The sequence below is a fragment of the Pseudoliparis swirei genome, chromosome 7 (assembly GCF_029220125.1).
Source record: "Pseudoliparis swirei isolate HS2019 ecotype Mariana Trench chromosome 7, NWPU_hadal_v1, whole genome shotgun sequence".
Classification (NCBI taxonomy): domain Eukaryota; kingdom Metazoa; phylum Chordata; class Actinopteri; order Perciformes; family Liparidae; genus Pseudoliparis; species Pseudoliparis swirei.
The window spans coordinates 19,428,759-19,450,432 of record NC_079394.1 but is presented as its reverse complement, the minus strand read 5'-3'; the positions used below and the strand labels follow the sequence as shown (position 1 = coordinate 19,450,432).

The window sequence follows — 21,674 nt, the reverse complement described above, 5'->3', positions numbered from 1 at the left end:
TACAACATGTTGTTACCACATGCAATAAATACAGGTCAGAAAGGAAGGTCATGTTGGAAGAAATGGAGAGACTAGGGATGAAGGGAAGAGAGATAGGGAGTATATTGGAGTGGGGGTCGAGTGGTGTGGGAAGAGGGTGTTTCATGCAATTTTTGCGAGCAACAGGACTGATGGGGAAAGTATAGTAGCTAGGAACCGGAAGATGGCAGTAGTGCAACTAAAAGGATGCAAGCTGCCGTAAAACACCATAGAAGAAGAAGAAGAAGAAGTAGAAGAAGCATCCTCCAGGGCCGATGGAGTTCGCGGGAAACCGGCTGTAGTCGAGACACAAAAGCGTAACTGGACCCCGAATTACACAACCGCCTTTGATACAAAATGAACGTGTCATTAATCGACTTGTTTTAAACCGTCCCGGTTAAAAACCGAGTAGTGACACCGCTTCAAAACCGCCGTGTCTTGAGGACCCGCTGCCATGCTAGCGTCGGACGTGTGCTAACGTGAGCTAGCTAGGTTGTCTCATTGGCTAACGGGAGCGTTGTGCTTCATGCGACAGGACGCAGAGGATACTGCTGACTCGAGAGGGACAAAGGGCTGCCACTGTCACACACGAACACGTCGTGAACATGTTCAACTTGGATCGTTTTCGTTTTGACAATAATAAAGCGACGACCGCAGATAAAGACCAGGACAGCGGGTCCACTAGCCCAGAGTCCGAGAAGGAGAACAAGCCAGGTAACGAGCAGATGCTAAGCTATTTTACGATGCTGTTAGCCAGATGTGTCAAGTAGGCTATGACTAGCAGGAGTTAAGTAGCATGGGTTTTTATTAGAGATGCACCGATCAGGTTTTTGGTACCGATCACTGAAATCAGTATCTGCCGATCACCGATCACTGAAATCAGTATCTGCCGATCCGATAATACCGATCACCGATCACGGTGTCGATTGAAGCATTCTATTTATTGTGTAGCATTATTGCCTAGGACTATGAGGAAATACATATATAAAGCAACTCAAACATGAAAGAAATTACCGATTTCTTTAAACATTTAGGACTTTTACTTTGAAAAATGTCCTAATTGATACATTAAAATTGTTTGATTGCTATTGTAGGGGATTTCAGATATGTATGGAACACATCTGCATTATTCATTTCCTGGAACTCTTGGGGAAATCTATTTACAGGACTTTTCTTAACATACAAAAGTCTGACTTATTTTTATAAACTCTTCCTTGGTACAGTAAAAATGTTTTAATGTTAGCATAATTTAAGCTAAATCTCAGAAACGATCTATAAAGATAAAAAATCAGTTAATTGTTTACTTGTATTTGTTAATGTATGATTTGTCGACATCTTATTTTGATAAACGAATGTTGTTTCACGTGGTTCTTTCCGCTAACTTTGCAAAACCGGATGTTGCCACTTAAATCCTTCCGCTAACTTTATCAAAACCCTCGCGCGCTCCCGATCGAATGCGTTTACCGTGAACATCAGTCTATAGGGGCAGACATGTGAGAGTCGGCTGAGTTGACCCAGAGATTCAACTCGGGGGACGGGGACGCCGCTCGGTGGTGAGGATCCCCTCGTGGTCCTCTCACTCTGCGGCCCTCGCCAGGCGCATCGTCTCCGTTGCGGTGCGCGGCGATTGAAACGCCTGATAGTTCTCGCAGATGTTACGTCATCTGATCGGCCGTTTTGAGAACGCCGATCAAAACCGATAATGGGAATATCGGCCGATATGGATCGGCGCCGATCAGATCGGTGCATCCCTAGTTTTTATTAAAGTGCTGTCTTTTGATACAGGTTAGAATCACAAAGTCATACAGTTATATTTGGGTGACGCCCATGGAAGCAGAACTTACATAGTTTCAGATGTAAATTGACCTGCAACTCCTTAATGATTACAGTGAGAATGTGTACCTGTGTTGTAGCTGGGCAATGTTGGCACAAGTCAGTGTGTCAATGCTAATAATGTGAATGTGTTTTTTTATTTAATGGCCATTTGAAGCTTTAAAACGGTCACTATACTCACTTTAAGACCAAAACAAATACTCTCGTTATATACAAGTTAATAATAGTATGATGAGATCACAAATGTTAATATATCCGTCCATCTGTAGTCCGAGTAGATCAAAAATAGGTGCCTGGGTGGCATGGCAGTTTACCATTTGATTCAAGATCCCTAAGCCAACCAGAGGTCTGGTCATTATCCTCAGGTGTCACTCTCATTGCCGTTGTCATCCCACAACATAGACAGTTGCATTACAATTGTAAGTAAGGCTGACTTAAAGTCGACAGTATTTGAATGTCATGTTGATGACATATTTTCATATGTGAGGCAGGCAAGGCAGCAGGACATCGACATATGCCCGAACCACAGTAGCTGCAAACATTGCAAATGACGGCATACTTGCATGTCCACATTTTAAAATGCATTCCTTTCATCTTGCATCCGACACTTCACCGAATGCATCTGCTAACTTTCTTTTTTCTTTTTTTTTTGCTGTCCAGCTCAAATGAAACCTGTCAAAGCAACACCGAAGTCCCATGCCCAAGGAGTGGTTTTTGAGGAAGTCCTTACTATTGACTTGGAGGAAGATGAGCTCCTCTGTGAAACAATGTCCAAATCACCATTAACTAAGAAGTCCAAGTAAGTGTAAAGGCAAATAAATAAAACAATATTTCTCATTCATGCTGAACACATTGCTTGACAATGCTGTTTCCAATAGGAATCCCAATGGAAAGTCATCCAAAAATGAAGCATCAAATGAGGAGGACGACGAAATGGATGAGAAAATGAATGTAATACTGGAGATGTTTCCTCAGTTGACCAGGACGGAGGTGCTGGAGGTGAGTCGAGATGGAGGCTTTGCAACTTCTCAGTGTAGAACATGTTAGCGCGACTGCATAACAATCCCAAGACAACTCGCAGGATCCGTATCACTGTCAAAGCTATGTTGATTGATTCTACTGACATGATTAAACACCACCTTTATTCTAACATGTTATCATGATTACGTATTTTATTTATCTGAAAGCCAGCTGTAATGTGCACACTGTTCATAAAAAACAATCCCATAAACTTTCCTGTTTTTCTCTGTTCCATTTTCAGGTCATTGGGAGCACCAGCACATTGGATGGTGCTGTTGCTGCGTGCCTGTTAAAGTTTGGTGATAAAGAAGGTAAATATTAACTTTCTTATTGGCACGTAATGACAGTCCGTAATCAATTTGACATGAACAAGAGTTAAAAACCTTTCTAGTGTAAAGAAGGCTTAGGTTATAGTTTAAGAACAGTCATCAGCTGCCCACAAAAAAATATTAAAGTAACGAGTAACATTTTTTGTGTGTGTTTTATAATGTTCAGCCATGTTGGACTGATGTGCATGAAGCAAATAAAAATACTACATTCTACATTTATTTAGTGTACGTTTCAAATGTGGAAAAATGTTGCAGCAAAAACCCAATGTTGTGAATTAAAGATGTTTACCTCTTTTGTCTTCTCAGCCCCAGACCAAGGCAGGAAGAGAAAGCAGGATGGATCCAGCAGTTCCCAGGAAAGTTCTGAGGTTCAAACCAGCAAGAGGAGCAAGATAACAGTGGTAAGATATTAATGGTAACATGGTTTATAACAATGACATAACATGTACATATGTTCAATATCCTGACATTTTGGGGGGGGGGGGTGCAAGTGACTTTTTTTTTGTTGCTCCGTCCCGATGCGCGCACTCTGCGGCGGGCGAGACGGAGAGCCGAGAAGTGTTAACGCGACACGTAGAGACAGAAATGACATGCTGCTGTGTAGATACGATCAACAACAGACGTTTAGTTTAATAAAAGAACAAAGACGTGCTCTAGAGAAAATTTCGGGGGGGGCGGGCCAATTTTTTTTAATGTCATGCGATCTATCAACACTACGCCGCGATCGATGTATTGCGCACCCCTGCTATAGACACTGCACATTCCACATAGGGATTATAATAAGAATCATGTGTTGAGGGTGATGAGGTAAACAATCAGTATGAGCTAATTTGGCTTGCCCTTTCACACCAATTGCAAAATTCAGTGGCGTTTGGTTTAATTTGATGAAAGTGGTACAGTTAGGGCTGCAACTAACGATTATTTTGATAATCGATTAATCTGTTGATTATTCTTTTGATTAATCGGATAAAAAAACAATAAAACTGTAATTTTCAACCCTTTATTCAAAACAGGGTTCTTACGGTCATGGAAAACCTGGAAAAGTCATGGAATTTTTAAATTGCTATTTCCAGGCCTAGAAAAGTAATTTAAAAAAATAAAATACCACAATTTTTGAAAAAGTAATGCAAATTTTTTATATTCAAATGTTAATTTACACGGAATATATACTGTATGCATTTTAATTCTCATTGTTAGTTTAAATAGTACATGTTCTCACGTGTTCATGTATAAACCGAGTTTCCATAAAATGTTTAATCATGGAAATTTGGTTTAAAGTCATGGAAAGGTCCTGGAGATCCACTGGTCAGCATGTGGATGAACCCTGTCACAAACGGAACTGAAGAGAAGAGTTTACTCAGCCGACTATTTGTGGGTTAGGTGAGGGGGCGTGGCTTATCTCCGTTGCCTTTCTCCGTGGAAAAATATTTTTCACCATCCGCAACGGAATAAATAACCACTTTTTCTACGTTCTGCTTCTTGTGGAAATGCCACACACCTCGTAACATCTAGCGTCCTGGTGTCTGGGTTCATAACGTCACCCGTCGGCGCACACAGCTACGTGAATGTCTCCGACTACGGGAATGACTTCCGCTTCCAGCGCCACGTGAGCAGCAGCAGCCAATTAGATTCATCAACAGAGGAGCAGCTCAGCGCTGATTGGCTCTCACAACGCAGCGTTCTGTCCTCTCCCTCCACTCCGCTCTGGTTTCTCCTGCACTCAACTCAACTTTTATTATCCTACTTTATTATCGATTCGTTGTTGCAGCCCTAGGTACAGTGTTTGCCTCAGCTTTGTATTCACTTTGCTTGTATTAAAACCAAAAGATTTCCGATGACGACGACGACAGAGAGCCGAGCTGGGAGAAGCAGGAGGCCATGGTCCGAAAGCTGCAGAAGAAGTTTCCCGACCAGGACAAGGAGGTGAGCATGCACAGCCACTTGTGACCGTCTTCAACGGTTTATACTGATAACACGACACTGTGCGTGTCACTACGTCTGTGATGTCATGATACGATACAATGTGATGTTGCACAAATCCTTTTTTGGCAAGAAAATTTAATTATTTAATTTAACACTAGCTCCAAGCAGCTTCTAATGCATCATTAGAACTACTTGTGCCAAGAAATTATGAAGTAAGTATTTCAATATAAATTCAATCATTTATTTACTGATCCCCTGAAATGTGTGCGTTTATGCAAATAAGCACGATAAAAAAAGTTAAAAGATCTAATCTAGAATTTTGGCCATTTACGCTGACAACAAGATTTATATTTCCGATTGGTGGTGGAGAAAAAAAAAGAATCCAGGGCCGTTTTATACCAGCTGCTATGAAAACAACTGAACAGCAAAAACATGTTCATGGTCATCTTCGACTTGAAATGATTCCTCCAAAACATTCTTTACAGCCACGTCATACAACAATGAGAAGAGGAGAAGTTGCGAAGCCGTTTGTGGACCAGGTGCCTCTTGTATTTGAGTTCTGACTCTTGCTGATGTCTGTCTCGCTGTAGGAGCTGAGGCTGGTGCTGCTGGAACACGACTGGAACGTCGCGGATGCTCGGCAGGTTCTACAAATGTTCTCCGACTCAGGTACAAACACAACCGGCGGCGTCTTTTCACTGACATCATGTACGGTTGCACTTATCTGTTTCTCTCACGGACTCAAGTTGTTTTTCTTTCTTTTTTTTCAGATGACACCAGTTTCGGCACACCTGACAAAGAAGAAAATAAATCGAGTCCGTCGAAGAGTAAAGAGAAGTCGAGCCAGGACCACAGGAAGTCGGAGCACCACAAAGATCACAGTGACAGTGAAAGTAGGAGAAACGAAAAGGACCACAGGAATACGAGTGAAACCGAGGAGGAGAGTGAAAATGACACAGACGCTACAAAGGACAGTGAAGAGTCGGACTCAGACCACCACGAAGGTGCAAAAAACAGAAGTAGCCCTTCCACTATGTCGACATGGCTTAAAAAAAGTTCCGACCCGGGATCCTCATCCTCTTCTGTCTCGAAAACAACTACCTCTTCCTCCCTGAAGCCATCGTCCTCCTCTTCCTCCACTGTTCAGATGCTGTCAAGATTTGCCAGTGGGACCAGTATAGCTAAGAAGCAGGCAGCCGAGAGGAAGATGAAGGCACTTGCCTCAAACGAACATGTCAGTTCTGAAGAGGAAAATGACATGGAAGAGGAAGCGGTGAGCAGTGAATTTGAGGACTCTGATGAAGAGCTGGATCCTAAAGGCAGCATGACGGATCTGAAGAAAGAGATGCTCAAATTCTTCCATGATGCGTCGATCGATGAGCTGTCGCTAATTGCTGGTTGCTCTGTTAAAAAGGCCCAGAAGATTTTGGAACTGAGGCCCTTTGAATCCTGGCAACAGCTGGTGAGAGAACATGTTTGTGTGTGCGTATGCGCGAGTGTGTGTGTGTGTGTGTGTGTGTGTGTGTGTGTGTGTGTGTGTGTGTGTGTGTGTGTGTGTGTGTAAGCAAATGAGACAAAACATGAAATAGCCATCATGCAGGCGATTCCTTCATTTCAATTACAACCGTTATCAATGGGGAAAAGATGTAAAAACAAAGAGTGAAGTCAGTTGATCCTAATGAACACCTGGAAAATGACTTTGAGGCCTGTGACTGTTTTTACTTATTGAACTATCCTCTGTAGAGACGAGACATTCCTATATCTCACCTCATGATGTTTTTTCTTTAATTTTCCGAACAACTATCTGTGAACAGTAGAGATGCTCCAATCAGGTTTTTTGGTGCCCATCACTGAAATCAGTATCTGCCGATCCGGTAATACCGATCACCGATCACGGTGTCGATTGAAGCATTCTATTTATTGTGTAGCATTATTTATGAAATGAATTATTCTTAACAACATTGGTTTTGTATTTCAAATTTAAATACACTAAATTTAAATGTAGTACATTACAATTGTTTGATTGCCAGTGTAGGGGATTTCAGATATGTATGGAACACATCTGCATCAGTCTTTTCCTGGAACTCTTGGGGAAATCTATATACAGGACTTCAAATAATCAGAAATGTGCTTTTTTAACATACAAATGTCTGACTTTTATTTTTATAAACTCTTCCTTGGTCCAGTAAACATGTTTTAATTTTAGCATAATTAAGCTAAATCTCAGAAACGATCTATAAAGATACAAAATCAGTTCATTGTTTACTTTTATATGTTAGTGTATGATTTGTCGTCATCTTATTTTGAAAAACTGATGTTTTTTCACGTGGTTCTTTCCGCTAACTTTGCAAAACCGGATGTTGTCACGTGAATCCTTCTGCTAACTTTATCAAAACCCTCGCGCGCTCCCGATCGAATGCGTTTACCGTCAACATCAGTCTATAGGGGCAGACATGTGAGTGTCGGCTGAGTTGACCGCAGTTCGGCGGGACAGGGACGCCGCTCGGTGCGGGACCTCTGCACTCTGCCGGCTGACCCTCGCCGGGCGCATTGTCTCTGATAGTTCTCGCAGATTTTATGTCATCTGATCGGCCAAGTTTGATCGGCCGTTTTGAGAACGCCGATCAAAACCGATAATGGGAATATCGGCCGATATGGATCGGCGCCGATCAGATCGGAGCATCCCTAGTGAACAGAGTGTAAATGTTTTCTGTTATGGTGCGTAATAATTATGGCAGGGTGTCATGTTGCAATAATAGAGCAGTGAAATATTGATTATCTTTGTTGTATAAACCAAACTCGATGACACTGAAGTCATTCAGTGATTCTCAAAACATGTTGTCCTGTCAATGACTGAGAGAACGTACTCCGAGATTGTCAATGGGTTCTGTCCAGATACTCATCGCTCTCTCCCCTTCAGGTGGAGCGCTTCGTTAAGGCCAACGGACTGTCGGACTCTTTACTGCTGGGCTGCAAAGTTGTCCTCAAAGAGCGGAAGGTCGTCCAGGGACTGATGTCCAAATGTAAAACCATTTCCTCAAAAATGGTCAAACAGGTCACTGAGGTGATGGAGAGGGGCACCGGGGCCATGACACAGCCCGTGCTGCTCAACAGCCCGTGAGTAAAGTGTACACGTACTGTAACTAGCAAGGTGCACCAGGTAGAGTTCAGCGCTGCTTCAATGATTGGATGAATAAAAACCAAAACGTTGTCATCCCCCCATTTAGACCACCAGTCTATCAAAGAATCAATGTTTCTCACTTGCACGTCTCAAACAACAGAAATGCTCTTGTTTGCATTCATACCGCTGTTTTACATTTTAAGTCTACTTTTCTGACAAGATGCATGTAAACGTGAGGTCGATCTCCAATATAGAAGACACTGAATACATTGAGCTACGTTTTGCGACCCCAGTGGAGCAGCAGGTGCTGTTCCCTGCAAACCGTTTCCTGTTTCCGTGCTTTAAAATAAGTATTTGTTCTTAGTCTGTTGTTGGTTGTCTTTCAGAAACCAGCTGAAACCCTTCCAGCTGATTGGTCTGAAGTGGCTGCTGCTTCTGAACGAGCACAAGCTGAGCGGCATCCTCGCCGATGAAATGGTGAGGCACCAAGCGCATGACTTGTGGGAAGTGATCGGTTCACTGCCAACATTCACGAGTGGTTGATCACGAGGCCAAAGTCTAAAACAAACCGTAAACGTTTAATATGCCCAGCAGGCGCTTGCAGTTCGTTTAGGTCCCCACTTGATGAGTGCGACTGAGCCTCTATCAACAAGGGTTTTGTATGGATATGTAATCGTGGGTAAACAATCAGAAAGTACCGGAAAGGAGGAAGTCGTGTCCCAGCAGCAGAGTTTAGTAAAGGATTATTGCTGTTCATACTGGAAAATCAGATGTTAAAATATCTTTTCATGGCTGCCCATGGCGCTTTCTTTATCTTTGATATCTGACTGATTCTGTATCTCTCCATTTCTCTTTCACTCTCTTCTTTGCTCATCTCAGGGTTTGGGGAAAACTATCCAGGCTATCGCGTTTCTGGCCGAGCTTTACGAGCGGGGAATAGACGGCCCGCACCTCATCACAGTTCCCGCCTCCACATTGGGTAACGATCTCTACAAATGTAGCACTTTGCTAACTTGCTTCACATTATGTAATCCAACAACATACTGTTAGATAATCATTTTAAGCATAACGTGATGCGATGTCTGTCTAAGGCCATGTTGATAGTTTTTTGTTTGATAAGGAGGAAAAAAGGAAACTTTAGTTTCTATGAGAGCAGGTCTCTCGTCACCTCACCGGTTTCTTTGGTGTATCTCAGCTAATTGCTTGAATTAGCTATAGATGCTACTTTGTGTCTATTCAGACTAGGTTGGAGCAGCAGCTGTAGTTTCCACACCTTCCTGACATTTCACTGGGTTGTAGACACTTTTACAGCCATGATCCGGCCTCGGTGTTAGCTGGAGGCAGGTCGGAAGAAAGACTGGAGGCAAACACGTAATATGTTCAACCCCAGAGTCTGTGGGCTCAAGCGGCATGTCCAAAATGTTCTCTTTCTGTGTCGTTTGGTGCCAGAATTGATATTCAGGACATTTGACATGACAACTGGGAACAAGCTACAACATCGGCAGAGCATTTTGAGATAAAATGTTACTAACAGGGGAGCTAGCCGCTCACACTTAAGGCTAGACCAGAGGTCGGCCACCTTTACTTTACAAGGTTTTATATGTAGTCATATTAGATATGCAAAAACATTGGTTTGCTTTATTTATGAATTAGAATAATGTAAAATTCTGAAGAAAAGAGGAAGAAAAATAGGATAGAATATTACTTTATTCATCCCCGGGGAGAAATTTAGTGAAGCAGGAGCAAGCATGTTGTACAATAAAATATCAGGGCAGGAAATATTACATTTATGTTTAAAGAAAATTTAAATTAAATTGTATACAGTGTATCTGAAAGTGAAAGCAGTGCAAGGTTTATTGATGTTTATTTGAGGAGGATCTGGCCAGAGGTGGTTTTTCATACAGTCTTATTGTAGTTGGCAGGAACGTTCTCCTGTATCAGGAACGTTCTCCTGCATCAGGAACGTTCTCCTGCATCTGTCCCTGTGAAGCGGAGCTGAAGCAGTCTGTTGCAGAACGTGCTCCGCTGTCCCTGCAGTAGCTGGTGGAGACGACTACTGGCAGTTGAATATAATCATGTGGCTATAATTGGATTTTCTTGTTTGAGGAAGATTTCAACCAAAATACCCCAAACCGTGTGGAAGGGGCCTTTTTCTCATTTTCTAGTCGTGTCGTACGACACCCATCTCTCGTAGTCGCCATCTTTCTCAGCTGAGCGGCCTGTTCCACCAGTAGAGACGGATTTCTGCCACAAAACATCACATGAATACAGCATCATAGATTGATTTTCAATGAGGGCTGCAACGAACGATTTAAAAAAAATAATTGATTAATCTGTTGACAATTTTTTAGTCGGGGCAAAATCCCTCGTGCGGCACTGGCTCCCAGCGGCTGTTGCCAGCAGGTTGCCGCAGCGAGTCAGTAGGTTGTCAGTAGGTTGCCAGCAGACGGAGGGTCGGCCAGACGCGTCTGCGGCATGTAGTCGCCGTGGGCCAGACGCGTCTGCAGCGCGTCTGCGCAGACGTGACAAGTCTGCGACGACTCAGTGGCAAACTCCACTAAAGTGCCCGGACAGCGGAAGAAATCACTTTTATGATCATAGAATGGAGGAGCTGCGGTTAGCTCGCGATCTCGCTCGCTAGATAGATACACAGATTTGATTTGATATTCCTTTATTTCTCCCATAGTGGGGAAATTTCAAAAATCACAGCAGCGGTGCACATCAGAGCATTAATGAAAATAAATCTAAAACACAATAGCAATACTAACAACTAAATACTAAATATAAAGGGGAAAAATAAAGTAAAGTGCTGAGTTTGCCAGGATCTCCAAACTGCAGTTGGTTAGATAGATAGATAATTAGTGTCTTTTTGTAGACTTACTTACAATATGCAATAAGATATTGCTGTACAATACTGCTGGACTATATTGAATATTGTTTTGCTACTACACGTTTCACTTCGTAATATATTAGTCTGTATAACTGCCGCTTGCAGCGCTACGAGAGCAGCAGCAGCAGCAGCCAGTTAGATTCACCGACGGAGGAGCAGCTCAGCGCTGATTGGCTTTCGCAACGCAGCGTCTGTCCTCTCCCTCCGCTCTGTTGCGTTGCTCTGCGCTTAACTCAACTTTTTTCATACTCAAACATCTCTGCGACTTATTGAGTGCCGTAATAATCGCGTGACACAACAAATCGATCATGAAATTCCTTGCCAACTATTTTAAGAATCGATTTGTTGTTGCAGCCCTATTTTCAATATTTCCAGTTGGACTGCAGCGGTCAAGTTTGTTTGTAGAACTTCTTGAAGCTCATTTCCGTTTGTAAAATGAGCTCCTAAATCTATCGTTAATCTGTGATGTTCGCCCGTTCTGTCTTGCAGATAACTGGGTCAGAGAGCTGAAGCTGTGGTGCCCGACGCTCAAAGTTCTCGTCTATTGTGGTACGACTCCCTTTTCTTTTTACATTGAAACCTCACATGTTGTCTTGTTTACCTGTAGGCTGTAATTGATCTGGGTACCTTTTTAAAGGACAACTTTGCTATTTCTCTACCTGGACTCTTTTTACCTGTGTTTCTTTGGCTAACAGAGACAAAAAAAATCGTTAGTATTGGTTCAGTTTTAAGGGATAACTCCGTAACGGTTAGCCGTGACATAAGCTGCCAGGGCAATCACGCAGCGTCAAGTGTGGGAAAATAGGGTTGAGATTGAAAAATGCCAAAGGAACCCGTCTACGTGTTCAGCGTGACGCAGCGTCTGTTCTGATGCTGTGGTCAGCCTGAACTCGGCTCTATCCAGGGACTCAAAGTGTGTGTGTGTGTGTTCTACGCAGGATCTGTTGAGGACCGCCGCTACCTCAGACACGACCTCCTCAATAATGCTACTGATTGCAACGTCATTGTGACCACGTGAGCAACGTACACACGCCCCCTCCATTATTATTGACATATTTCAGTGCTTGTGTCTACAGGGGCATTAAGAGCCTGAAGCAACGTGCCACTCACACCTCAACTTAAGTTTCGTTTCTGGTTTGCTTGTTTGTTTTGTTTTCCAGCTACAACATGGCCATCGGAAACGAAAGCGACCGCAGCCTTTTTCGTAAGCTGCCTCTGAAGTATGCCGTGTTTGATGAAGGTCACATGCTGAAGAACATGAACTCTCTGCGCTACCGCCACCTCATGTCTATTAACGTTAGTTCACTGACATTTTGTCATGTATTTTCTTCCACCATCATCTGTCTACTTCTGTGGTTTCTTCATATCACTTATCGGAACAATTTTCCTTCCTATCAGATGTATTGCAACTAACCGTGTATAATGCCTCTTTCTCTCTCTCTCTCTCTCTCCATCCATCCATCTATCTTTCCCCCCCCCCCCCCCCCCCCTGTAGGCAGAGCATCGCTTGCTGCTGACAGGAACTCCTTTACAGAACAACCTCTTGGAGCTGATGTCTCTCCTGAACTTCATCATGCCTTCTATGTTCTCCAGCTCCACGACTCAGCTTTCCAAAATGTTTTCTATGGTGAGTTAGACCTCAAAGCTGGATAGACGGGTATCTCTGATGACCGTACCACTCCTGGTGCTGCATTAACAGGCTGTGAGGAGACATCTTCACTTTAATCTTAATCTGATTGCGTCTTCTAGCCTTCCACTGACTTCGAGTTCTTTTTTTAGAATCATTTCTTTCACAAGTATAGAAATGACGACAACAACAACAACCACAAATATTGTGTCTTGCAAGTCAAAAAGTCTAATTCTTCATCTTTTAAATGTTCCCCATCTGACTAAAGTTGTGTCATGTCTCAGAAATCCCACGAGGAGCAGAGCCGCTTTGAGAGGGATCGTATTTCTCAGGCCAAACTCATCATGAAACCTTTTATCCTCAGAAGAGTCAAGAGCGAGGTGAGTTGATGAAGTTCAGGTTCCAGATTTGTATTGTGTAAATACCATGTGTATGGAAAGTATGTGTGTTCATAACAATGGTTTACCATTCCATTATCCGAACGCCTGATCCTGAGTCACAGGGAGGCTGGAGCCGAACCCAGCTGACATTGGGCGGAGGCAGGGCCAGTTTACTGCAGAGCACAATGGGTTTCATTATAACGTTGATAGTTTTAGATTTCAATGAACATTCGGATTTATTTCGTGAATTCGAGAAGATTCGTGGGTCTCCCGTGACAAACGCACACCTCAAATAAAGATTTTCTAGGACATCACCATTTGCTGAAGTATGCTTATAAATGAAAGTAATCACAGTTCAAACCCTGTGTAAGTATTGTGTATAATGTGTGGTCTTTCCCCTTTTCCAGGTCCTCAAGCAGTTGCCAGCCAAGGAAGCCAAAGTCGAGTCCTGTCCAATGAGTGAGAAGCAGCAGGCTCTCTACCAGAACCTCTTCAACCAACTCAAGGCTTCTACGAGCGGCGAGAGTAAGGCTGACATGCTGCTTCCTGTTGGACATCACTCTGTTTTGTGCACATTGCAGAAAGTAGCAATTCATACATGCCTTTTTGTTTGCAGAACGTGAGTTGTGTAACGTGATGATGCAGTTGAGGAAGATGGCCAACCACCCGCTGCTTCATAGACAGTACTACACCACAGAAAAGCTCAAAGCCATGAGCAAACTCATGCTCAAGGTCCGTCTCACTGGCATCGTTTCGTCTGTTTGCATCGAAAGACTTTAGTCAAGAATGTTTCTCTTGACGTGTTCTTGCGAGGCTTAGACACCAATGACTTCCTGACGTCTTTGGCTCGTGGGTAATTGTGTTATCCAAACAAGTCGTATAAGTATGACCATGGAAAATATTCACTCTTTATTGGAGAACAAAATAGAGATAGCAAAGCATGTTTATGTGTGTTGATTGTGTATAAACTGTATTGTTTGTTATTCCACACTAATGTCCATGCGTTTACCACCTGTGGGGTATTGCTCTGTCTCCTCTTGTTAAATGTCTCCTCCATCCTTCTTGCTTTCCTCCATAGGAGCCAACTCACTATGACGCAAACGCTGCTCTGATCCAGGAAGACATGGCAGTGATGTCGGACTTTGAGCTGAACCGTCTGTGCCAGCAGTACTCCTCCATCGGCTCCTACCAACTGGAAAAGAATCTCCTCCTCGACTCTGGCAAATTCCACCACCTCACGAAGCTACTGGCCTCACATAAAAACAAGGTAAACACCACAGCGCCGACCCGCGTCTGCGGTGCATGCAGTTGGAGTGCAGACTGAGTCCTAAGGAGGCCGACTTTCCTTTCTTCTTCCAGGGGGACCGAGTGGTGTTGTTCAGTCAGTTCACCATGATGCTGGACATTGTGGAGGTGCTGATGAAACATCTGAAGCATCGCTACATCAGACTGGATGGATCTACGCCCATAGCGGACAGGTCAGCGTTGTACAGTGCATTGAGTTTTAGCCAACATGGCAGTATCATGCAGCATAACTGTCTGAAGCATAAATCTATTTCGTCATCCCTTCTGCAAACCACATAGTGTCCTCACTGCATATATCAGGGTTCGTACGGTCATGGAAAACCTGGAAAAGTCATGGAATTTTTAAATGGTCATTTCCAGGCCTGGAAAAGTCCTGGAAAAAAGTTACATCATAAAAGTTTTGGATAAGTCATGGAAATTTGTTATCATCACATGTTCATTAATGCGGAGTTTAAAATATTTAATGTTTTTTAAAGAAGGACGCTCAAAATATAAGCCGGCGTCCGCTCTCAATACGCAAAATGTTTTTAATTGTTCATATTTAAACCGAGATTTCAGTTTGGTCATGGAAATTTGGTTTAAAGTCATGGAAAAGTCCTGGAAATCCATTGATCAAAATGTGTAAGAACCCTGATATATGCCTATGTTGGGATTTATTGGTAGACCTTTTGCTAATAAGTATTCTTTTGTTCTAGCTGTTACATCATTGTGAACAATTATGATTTCAAAAAGTCCAGCAATGTTTGCTATTAAACTCTGTGAACATGAATTGTGTCCCATGTAATTGCTCAGGTGTTTTCTTTGTCCCGCAGGATCGGGTTGATTGACGAGTACAACACGGATCCTGACATATTTGTGTTCCTGTTGTCGACGCGTGCCGGGGGCCTGGGCATCAACCTCACCTCGGCGAACGTCGTCATCCTCCATGACATCGACTGCAATCCCTACAACGACAAACAGGCAGAGGACCGATGTCACCGTGTGGGCCAGACCAAGTAAGACGAACTCTGTAGATGATACATTATTGTTATAGGGCGAGTTTTTCCAGACGCCGTCTTGTAGATCTCGATTCATGTCAATTAGACAGAAAACACTTGAATCTCAAAATAATACAGTGGGTGTTCGTTGCAATTACAGACCCTCCTCTGGTAAAAAATAGTCCCTTTCAGAGCATTCCTGCATGTATTGATGACCTGTAGTGACGGGTGTGCCTCACTGTGGCTCTCAGGGTTGTCAAGGTGATTAAGCTGATCAGTAAGGGCAGCATCGAGGACTGCATGCTGCAGCTGAGCCAGAAGAAACTGAAGCTGGAGCAGGACATGACCGCTGCTGAAGGTAAGGCGATGTGCACGTGCATAGATACGCTTTCTTGACTGCAGGGAATCTAATTAATCAACACAAAGAAAAAGCAGGGTTGATTTAATTTGGCATAGTTGGCTATCAAGGCCCAAGCTATAGCACCTCCACATACTCCTCAAATATGACTTAGAAATGAATGATTTTTGTAACGTTCATCAGTCAGGAACGAGGTCCAGCAGATTCCAGAACTGCTCTGCGTCGTCCAGCTCGGGTTGTGTTTATTCTACTGGTTTCAAGCCTGTGAAGAGAATATGCTAAACATCCTGAACGCTGCGCAGAAGGCCATGTTGATCAAAGTTAAACGCTCTATCTAAAAGTCCAAAGTATAGAAAATCTGTTTGACCGCGTGAATTCTCTGCAAATGAAAACCCATAACGCATCGTGTCTTCTTTAGGTGGTGAAGGAACCATTCCCGAAGATATGGCCTCTTTGCTCAAAGCCTCACTGGGACTGTGATTCGCTAACGTAAAACCAGAGACTGTACAAATACATTTTTGATGGCATTCCTGTGATTCTGTTTAGGCTTCAGTGTTGTGACCGAACACACACACACACCGTTGTGTCTATACGGGGAAAAACTACTGGGAACCATCTGCTGCCATGGGACATGAGCTCTGACATTGAGATCTAATCTGCTGTGATGCATGGTAGCTGTGCCTAAAACACTATTTTTACATGCACACAGTTTCTTCTCCGACTTTGATGAAATCAAAATTTAGATGTAATGCGCTCCACATGTTACGCAAGGATTCTGTAGAAACGTGAGAGAAAGTGGTTTAAATGTTCATATAAAACCGTCAGTAATGCAGCATGCATTGGACAAAGGTCCCTCGTTTAATAAGTTAACCCATGCAGTCGTACGTTGTTCACATTCCGAAAACGATACTGTGGGCTGGTAAGGAAAGTGATGGAGTGGTAGATTTCTATATCACCTTTCATGCCTGATGGTGTTGCATTTCGGGTACTGCTCTTACTTTACAACGCTTAAATGATACTGGAATGTCCTCAGACGCCATAACTGATCAAACTTTATTGACTCTTGTCTGAGAAAGTCAGCACGTGTCCGACAGATTGTTTTATCTGTCGCCTTTCATCCTGATGTCAGATTTACGTACATTTTCTTGACGGAGGCTGACTGACTGACCTTTCTAGACTGAGCATACCTGGTTGTGTGGGTGTCGTCGATGAATTTAGTACACAATAATCCCAGTTTCTTTCTTGAGTTTAAAACAACAAAAACTCTTCTTTGCCCTTTCTACTCCTTTTAAATATGTTGAGCGGAGGAACACGGAGAGGATGAAGCAGCTGCTGCCTTCGTACTGTATAAGTGGTGTGTGTGTTCTAACTGTACAAGTGTTAATGTTAAAGCGTTAAGTCATTTGTATGTTTTTAAGGTTCCCGTTTGAACTGAATAAAAAAAATTGGAATAAAAGTGTGTCATGACGACAGTGATTCAGCAGTAGGAAAAAAAATGTTTGCACAGTTGGGAAATGCTTCCCTGTATTTGACCAGCCTTAGTTATGAAGGAGCAGCAGTGGGGCTGCAGTGAAGCGCCCGGGGAGCAGCTGGGGGGAGTGTCTTGCTCAAGGGCACTTTGACATGCATCTAATGGGAGAGCAGGGATTGAACCGACTACCTTGTGGTTACTGGACAACCACTCTCCCCAGTTAATGATTTTATTACTGTGGCACAAGGTTTGGCAACAACTCGGTCTGGTTTCCACTAATCTTCAGAAATAGGAAATGGAAAATGGCCCCTTTTTGAGTTTTAATTTTGAATGGCAGTCTGCTAAGATTATTTCATGAAATGCTAATTCATATAAACCGTTCAGCATGGTATAATATTTAGATCTGTAGACTGATACTAAATGAATTGTACTTAATCCACAATGTTGCTTCTACACATGAACAATTCACATGTTTGCTTTTTTCTTGAGTTATTCAATGTGTTGCTTTTGTTACTGTACATGACACATATATGTATATATATATACACATGTATATATATACACATATACATACAGGACTGTCTCAGAAAATTAGAATATTGTGATAAAGTTCTTTATTTTCTGTAATGCAATTAAAAAAACAAAAATGTCATGCATTCTGGATTCATTACAAATCAACTGAAATATTGCAAGCCTTTTATTCTTTTAATATTGCTGATTATGGCTTACAGCTTAAGAAAACTAAAATCCTATCTCATAAAATTTTAATATTTCCTCAGACCAAGTAAAAAAAAAGATTTATAACAGCTGAGTGTTTGTCAAGGCTCAGGAAACCCTTGCAGGTGTTTCGAGTTAATTAGACAATTCAAGTGATTTGTTTAATACCCTACTAGTATACTTTTTCATGATATTCTAATATTTAGAGATAGGATATTTGAGTTTTCTTAAGCTGTAAGCCATAATCAGCAATAAATCAGAATAAAAGGCTTGCAATATTTCAGTTGATTTGTAATGAATCCAGAATGCATGACATTTTTGTTTTTTTAATTGCATTACAGAAAATAAAGAACATCACAATATTCTAATTTTCTGAGACAGTCCTGTATATATATATATATGTGTGTATATATATATGTGTATATATATATATACACATATATTTATAGACACATATATATATATACATATATATACACATATATATATATATACATCATACCAGTCCCCAAAAAACCAGACACCCACCTTAAATGACTTCAGGCCAGTGGCACTCACACCAGTCGCCATGAAGTGCCTAGAAAAACTGGTCCTCACCCACATCAACCACACGGTCCCGGACAATGTCGACCCCCTCCAGTTTGCCTACCGCCCCAACCGATCAGTGGATGACGCGGTAGCAATAGCTCTACACCACACTCTGAAACACCTGGAAAGCCGCAGAACGTATGCCAGGATGCTTTTCCTGGACTATAGTTCTGCCTTTAATACCATCCGCCCGGGAAAACTAATCAAGAAGCTGACAGACCTCGGCGTCCCAACTCCCACCTGCAACTGGATTCTGGACTTTCTGATAGAAAGACCCCAGGTGGTGAGAATGGGAGGACGGGTGTCTACCGAGCTCACAGTCAGCACAGGATCCCCACAGGGCTGCTGCCTGAGCCCCAAACTATTCACCCTGTATACCCATGACTGCACCTCCACCCAGGACAACACCATCCTCATCAAATACGCCGATGACACCACCGTCCTGGGGCTCATCAAGGGGAGCGGGGATGAGTCGGGCTACAGGACCCTGGTGAACAACATCCTGGTCTACGGAGAGGAGAACGACCTCATCCTCAACACAAACAAGACCAAGGAAATAATACTGGACTTCAGGAAGAACCCTCCCCCTCTACAGCCTCTCATCATCAAAGGGACTGAGGTGGAGAGGGCTGACGGGTACAGATTCCTGGGAATGCAGGTGACATCTGACCTGAGCTGGACTCTTCACACCACAGCCACAGTGAAAAAGGCCCAGAAAAGGCTTTATTTCATCAGGATGCTCAGGAAAGCTGGTCTGAACTGCCGCCTCTCACCCAGGCCTATAGAGGACTGATCGAGAGCATCCTCACCGCAGGCATCACTGTGTGGTATGGAAACACCACCCAGGCAGAGAGGAAGGCTCTGCAAAGAGTCATAAGGACCGCAGAGAGGATCACAGGGACACAACTTCCGTCCATGGACTCTATGTATGTGCAGCGCTGTCGGAAAAGAGCAGAGGGAATCATTGGAGACTCACTTCATCCTGCTCACTCTCTGCTCAGACACAAACACTGCACATACAACCTGAGACACAGCCGAGCGGACAGCATCGTCACCCACAGGACACGCTTCTTCAACAGCTTCTTCCCTGCCACAGTCAGACTGATGGCACAACACAACGACTGAGGAAGAGGCACTCCTTGAAACTGTGAAAAATGTGCAACACTACAATCAGTGCAATAGCCCCACACAACCTTCCCCCAACATCTGAACATGTGCAATATCCCCATATCACTGTCCCCTCCCCCTCTTTCTTTCCTTTTACAAGCTAGGTACAGCACTAGCCTACTTACCTACTTATTACTGTTAATATTGCATACACTTTACCACACTATGTACAGTGTTTTTTTAAATATGTTTCATACTTCTATTATTATTACGGTTACTATTATTACTATTATAGTGTGTTTGTTTTGTACCTCTGTTGACTCGGAGAATACACATATATATATTTACACATACACACATATATATATATACATACATATATATACATATATATATATACACATACACATACAGTATATATATATACACATACACATATATATATACATATATATATACACATATATATACATATATATGTACATACACATATATATATAGACATATATGAGCCTTATATATACATATATAAGGCTCCAACTTGGGCCCTATTTTGTTCATTTATATTAACGATGTAGCCAAAGCCTCTTGAAATTCAAGGATTCATCTGCATATTTTATTTCAGTCTCTATTGCAACAAATACAACAATATAGTAAATACAATATGACATGCTCAGCGCGATCTTGTGCACCCGGCTGTTTGACACGATACGAGTTTAAAAAAAAGTCCATTGCATCACGGTTAAACGCGACGTGCCTCTTTGTCTTTTCAGCTACAGACTGGCCGACCATCCCCAGCTGAGTGCAGAGTTCACAAAGCATCTGAAGAGACTCCCACAGAGCCTGAATACCAGCCAGAACAGAGCCCTCTACAGGCGGCTGATAGACACCTACGGGACGCACTACATACACCAGGTCAGGGGCTCGTAGAGGTCTTTTCCTGCCTTAGCACAACTGCAGCAGAGTGTCCCTTTGATGGAGGTCTGTGTTAGTGCCAACAATGCTGAAGATTACCCAAAAAAAGCCTTAATTTCCCAATTTGTTGTCTCCTAGGTCCAGCTTGGTGGTAAGGTGAGGCGAATCACCGCCTTCAGGACCTGCCTGGCCACACTGAAGGGTTTCTCTGAGTCGGACATCAAAAACTGCTTGAACTTTGAACTCCGAATGACCCTGGGTTTCCTCCCTGGCAATGCCTCCTTGTCCAACAAGTGCGATAACCTCCTGAAGGGCAACATGAGCATGGGCTTCTACCAAGGCTTCATGACCCATAAGATCGAGGTCATCGGCGGGGAGAGGTATTTCCCTGACATCCTCTACCAGGAAGACCCATCTGAAGCATACCAGAGCTGGATGGGCAGCCTTCACGACAACCCTGATGTGGTTTCCTATGCCATCTTCCCTCTGCACCACCTGGTAGAGGACTCCCAAATCAGTGTGAATCTGAAAAGCACCGTCACAGAGTATATTAAAGATAACCAGCTGCAGGAGGACCAGGCTCATTTCAAGAACTGCTCCCCGACTCCCAACCTGGACCACAACTGCTGTCCTCTGCGGGCCGGCAGGGGAACTCTGACTGGAGATCCACAGGGCGGCAGGTCTGAGGGCAGACACCTTCACCAAAACAGACGCCTACGTGAAGATCTTCTACAATGGCGTGTACGAGGAGACCAAGACGGTGATGGACAACGACCCGGCGTGGAACGTGACCTACGACTTTGGATCGGTAGAACTGGGTTAGTCGTTGAGGTCTGGGATCGAGATGTGTTCTACAATGACGTTGCGGGTATATGCGTCGTCTTCCCCGAGCGAGGAACTCACGCTCTGAGCTGTCAGCTGAGCAAAGGAGTGCTCTACTTCACCTACACCATCAGGTGTGACGCTCACCTGACAGGATACAGGTGTGGGCGGTACTCCCCCAATGCCGAGTAGATTATTGGATTACAACTAACCAAAGTTTAAATCTTAGTGAATCTGCTGTACATAACAAAATAAAGTTATTCTGATGGGACA

At 43.2% G+C, this 21,674-nt stretch overlaps 1 protein-coding gene and 1 pseudogene across 1 annotated transcript; both read left to right on the top strand.

The window, feature by feature from the left end:
* The first annotated feature begins 288 nt into the window (after positions 1–288).
* Positions 289–17,904, top strand: smarcad1a (SWI/SNF-related, matrix-associated actin-dependent regulator of chromatin, subfamily a, containing DEAD/H box 1 a). Its single transcript, XM_056419411.1, has 23 exons — positions 289–732; positions 2,512–2,650; positions 2,730–2,850; positions 3,113–3,182; positions 3,507–3,601; positions 5,028–5,123; positions 5,714–5,792; positions 5,894–6,585; positions 8,044–8,240; positions 8,631–8,721; positions 9,124–9,223; positions 11,624–11,683; positions 12,073–12,148; positions 12,295–12,430; positions 12,630–12,761; positions 13,046–13,141; positions 13,549–13,666; positions 13,758–13,873; positions 14,220–14,408; positions 14,501–14,619; positions 15,259–15,441; positions 15,675–15,781; positions 16,200–17,904. Exons 1-23 carry the CDS (start codon positions 624–626, stop codon positions 16,259–16,261), a joined length of 3,183 nt encoding a protein of 1,060 aa, XP_056275386.1. The 5' UTR covers positions 289–623; the 3' UTR covers positions 16,262–17,904.
* Positions 17,905–18,537: 633 nt separating this feature from the next.
* LOC130196103 (perforin-1-like) lies at positions 18,538–21,612 on the top strand (annotated as a pseudogene).
* Positions 21,613–21,674: the final 62 nt, after the last annotated feature.

Bases quoted from the DNA above. Each gene is read 5' to 3' on its own strand.
- smarcad1a (XM_056419411.1), top strand. From the start codon at position 624: ATGTTCAACTTGGATCGTTTTCGTTTTGACAATAATAAAGCGACGACC. The intron at 13,874-14,219 runs GTCCGTCTCACT...TTTCCTCCATAG, and splicing joins TGAGCAAACTCATGCTCAAG to GAGCCAACTCACTATGACGC. The intron at 15,782-16,199 runs GTAAGGCGATGT...TGTCTTCTTTAG, and splicing joins GGACATGACCGCTGCTGAAG to GTGGTGAAGGAACCATTCCC.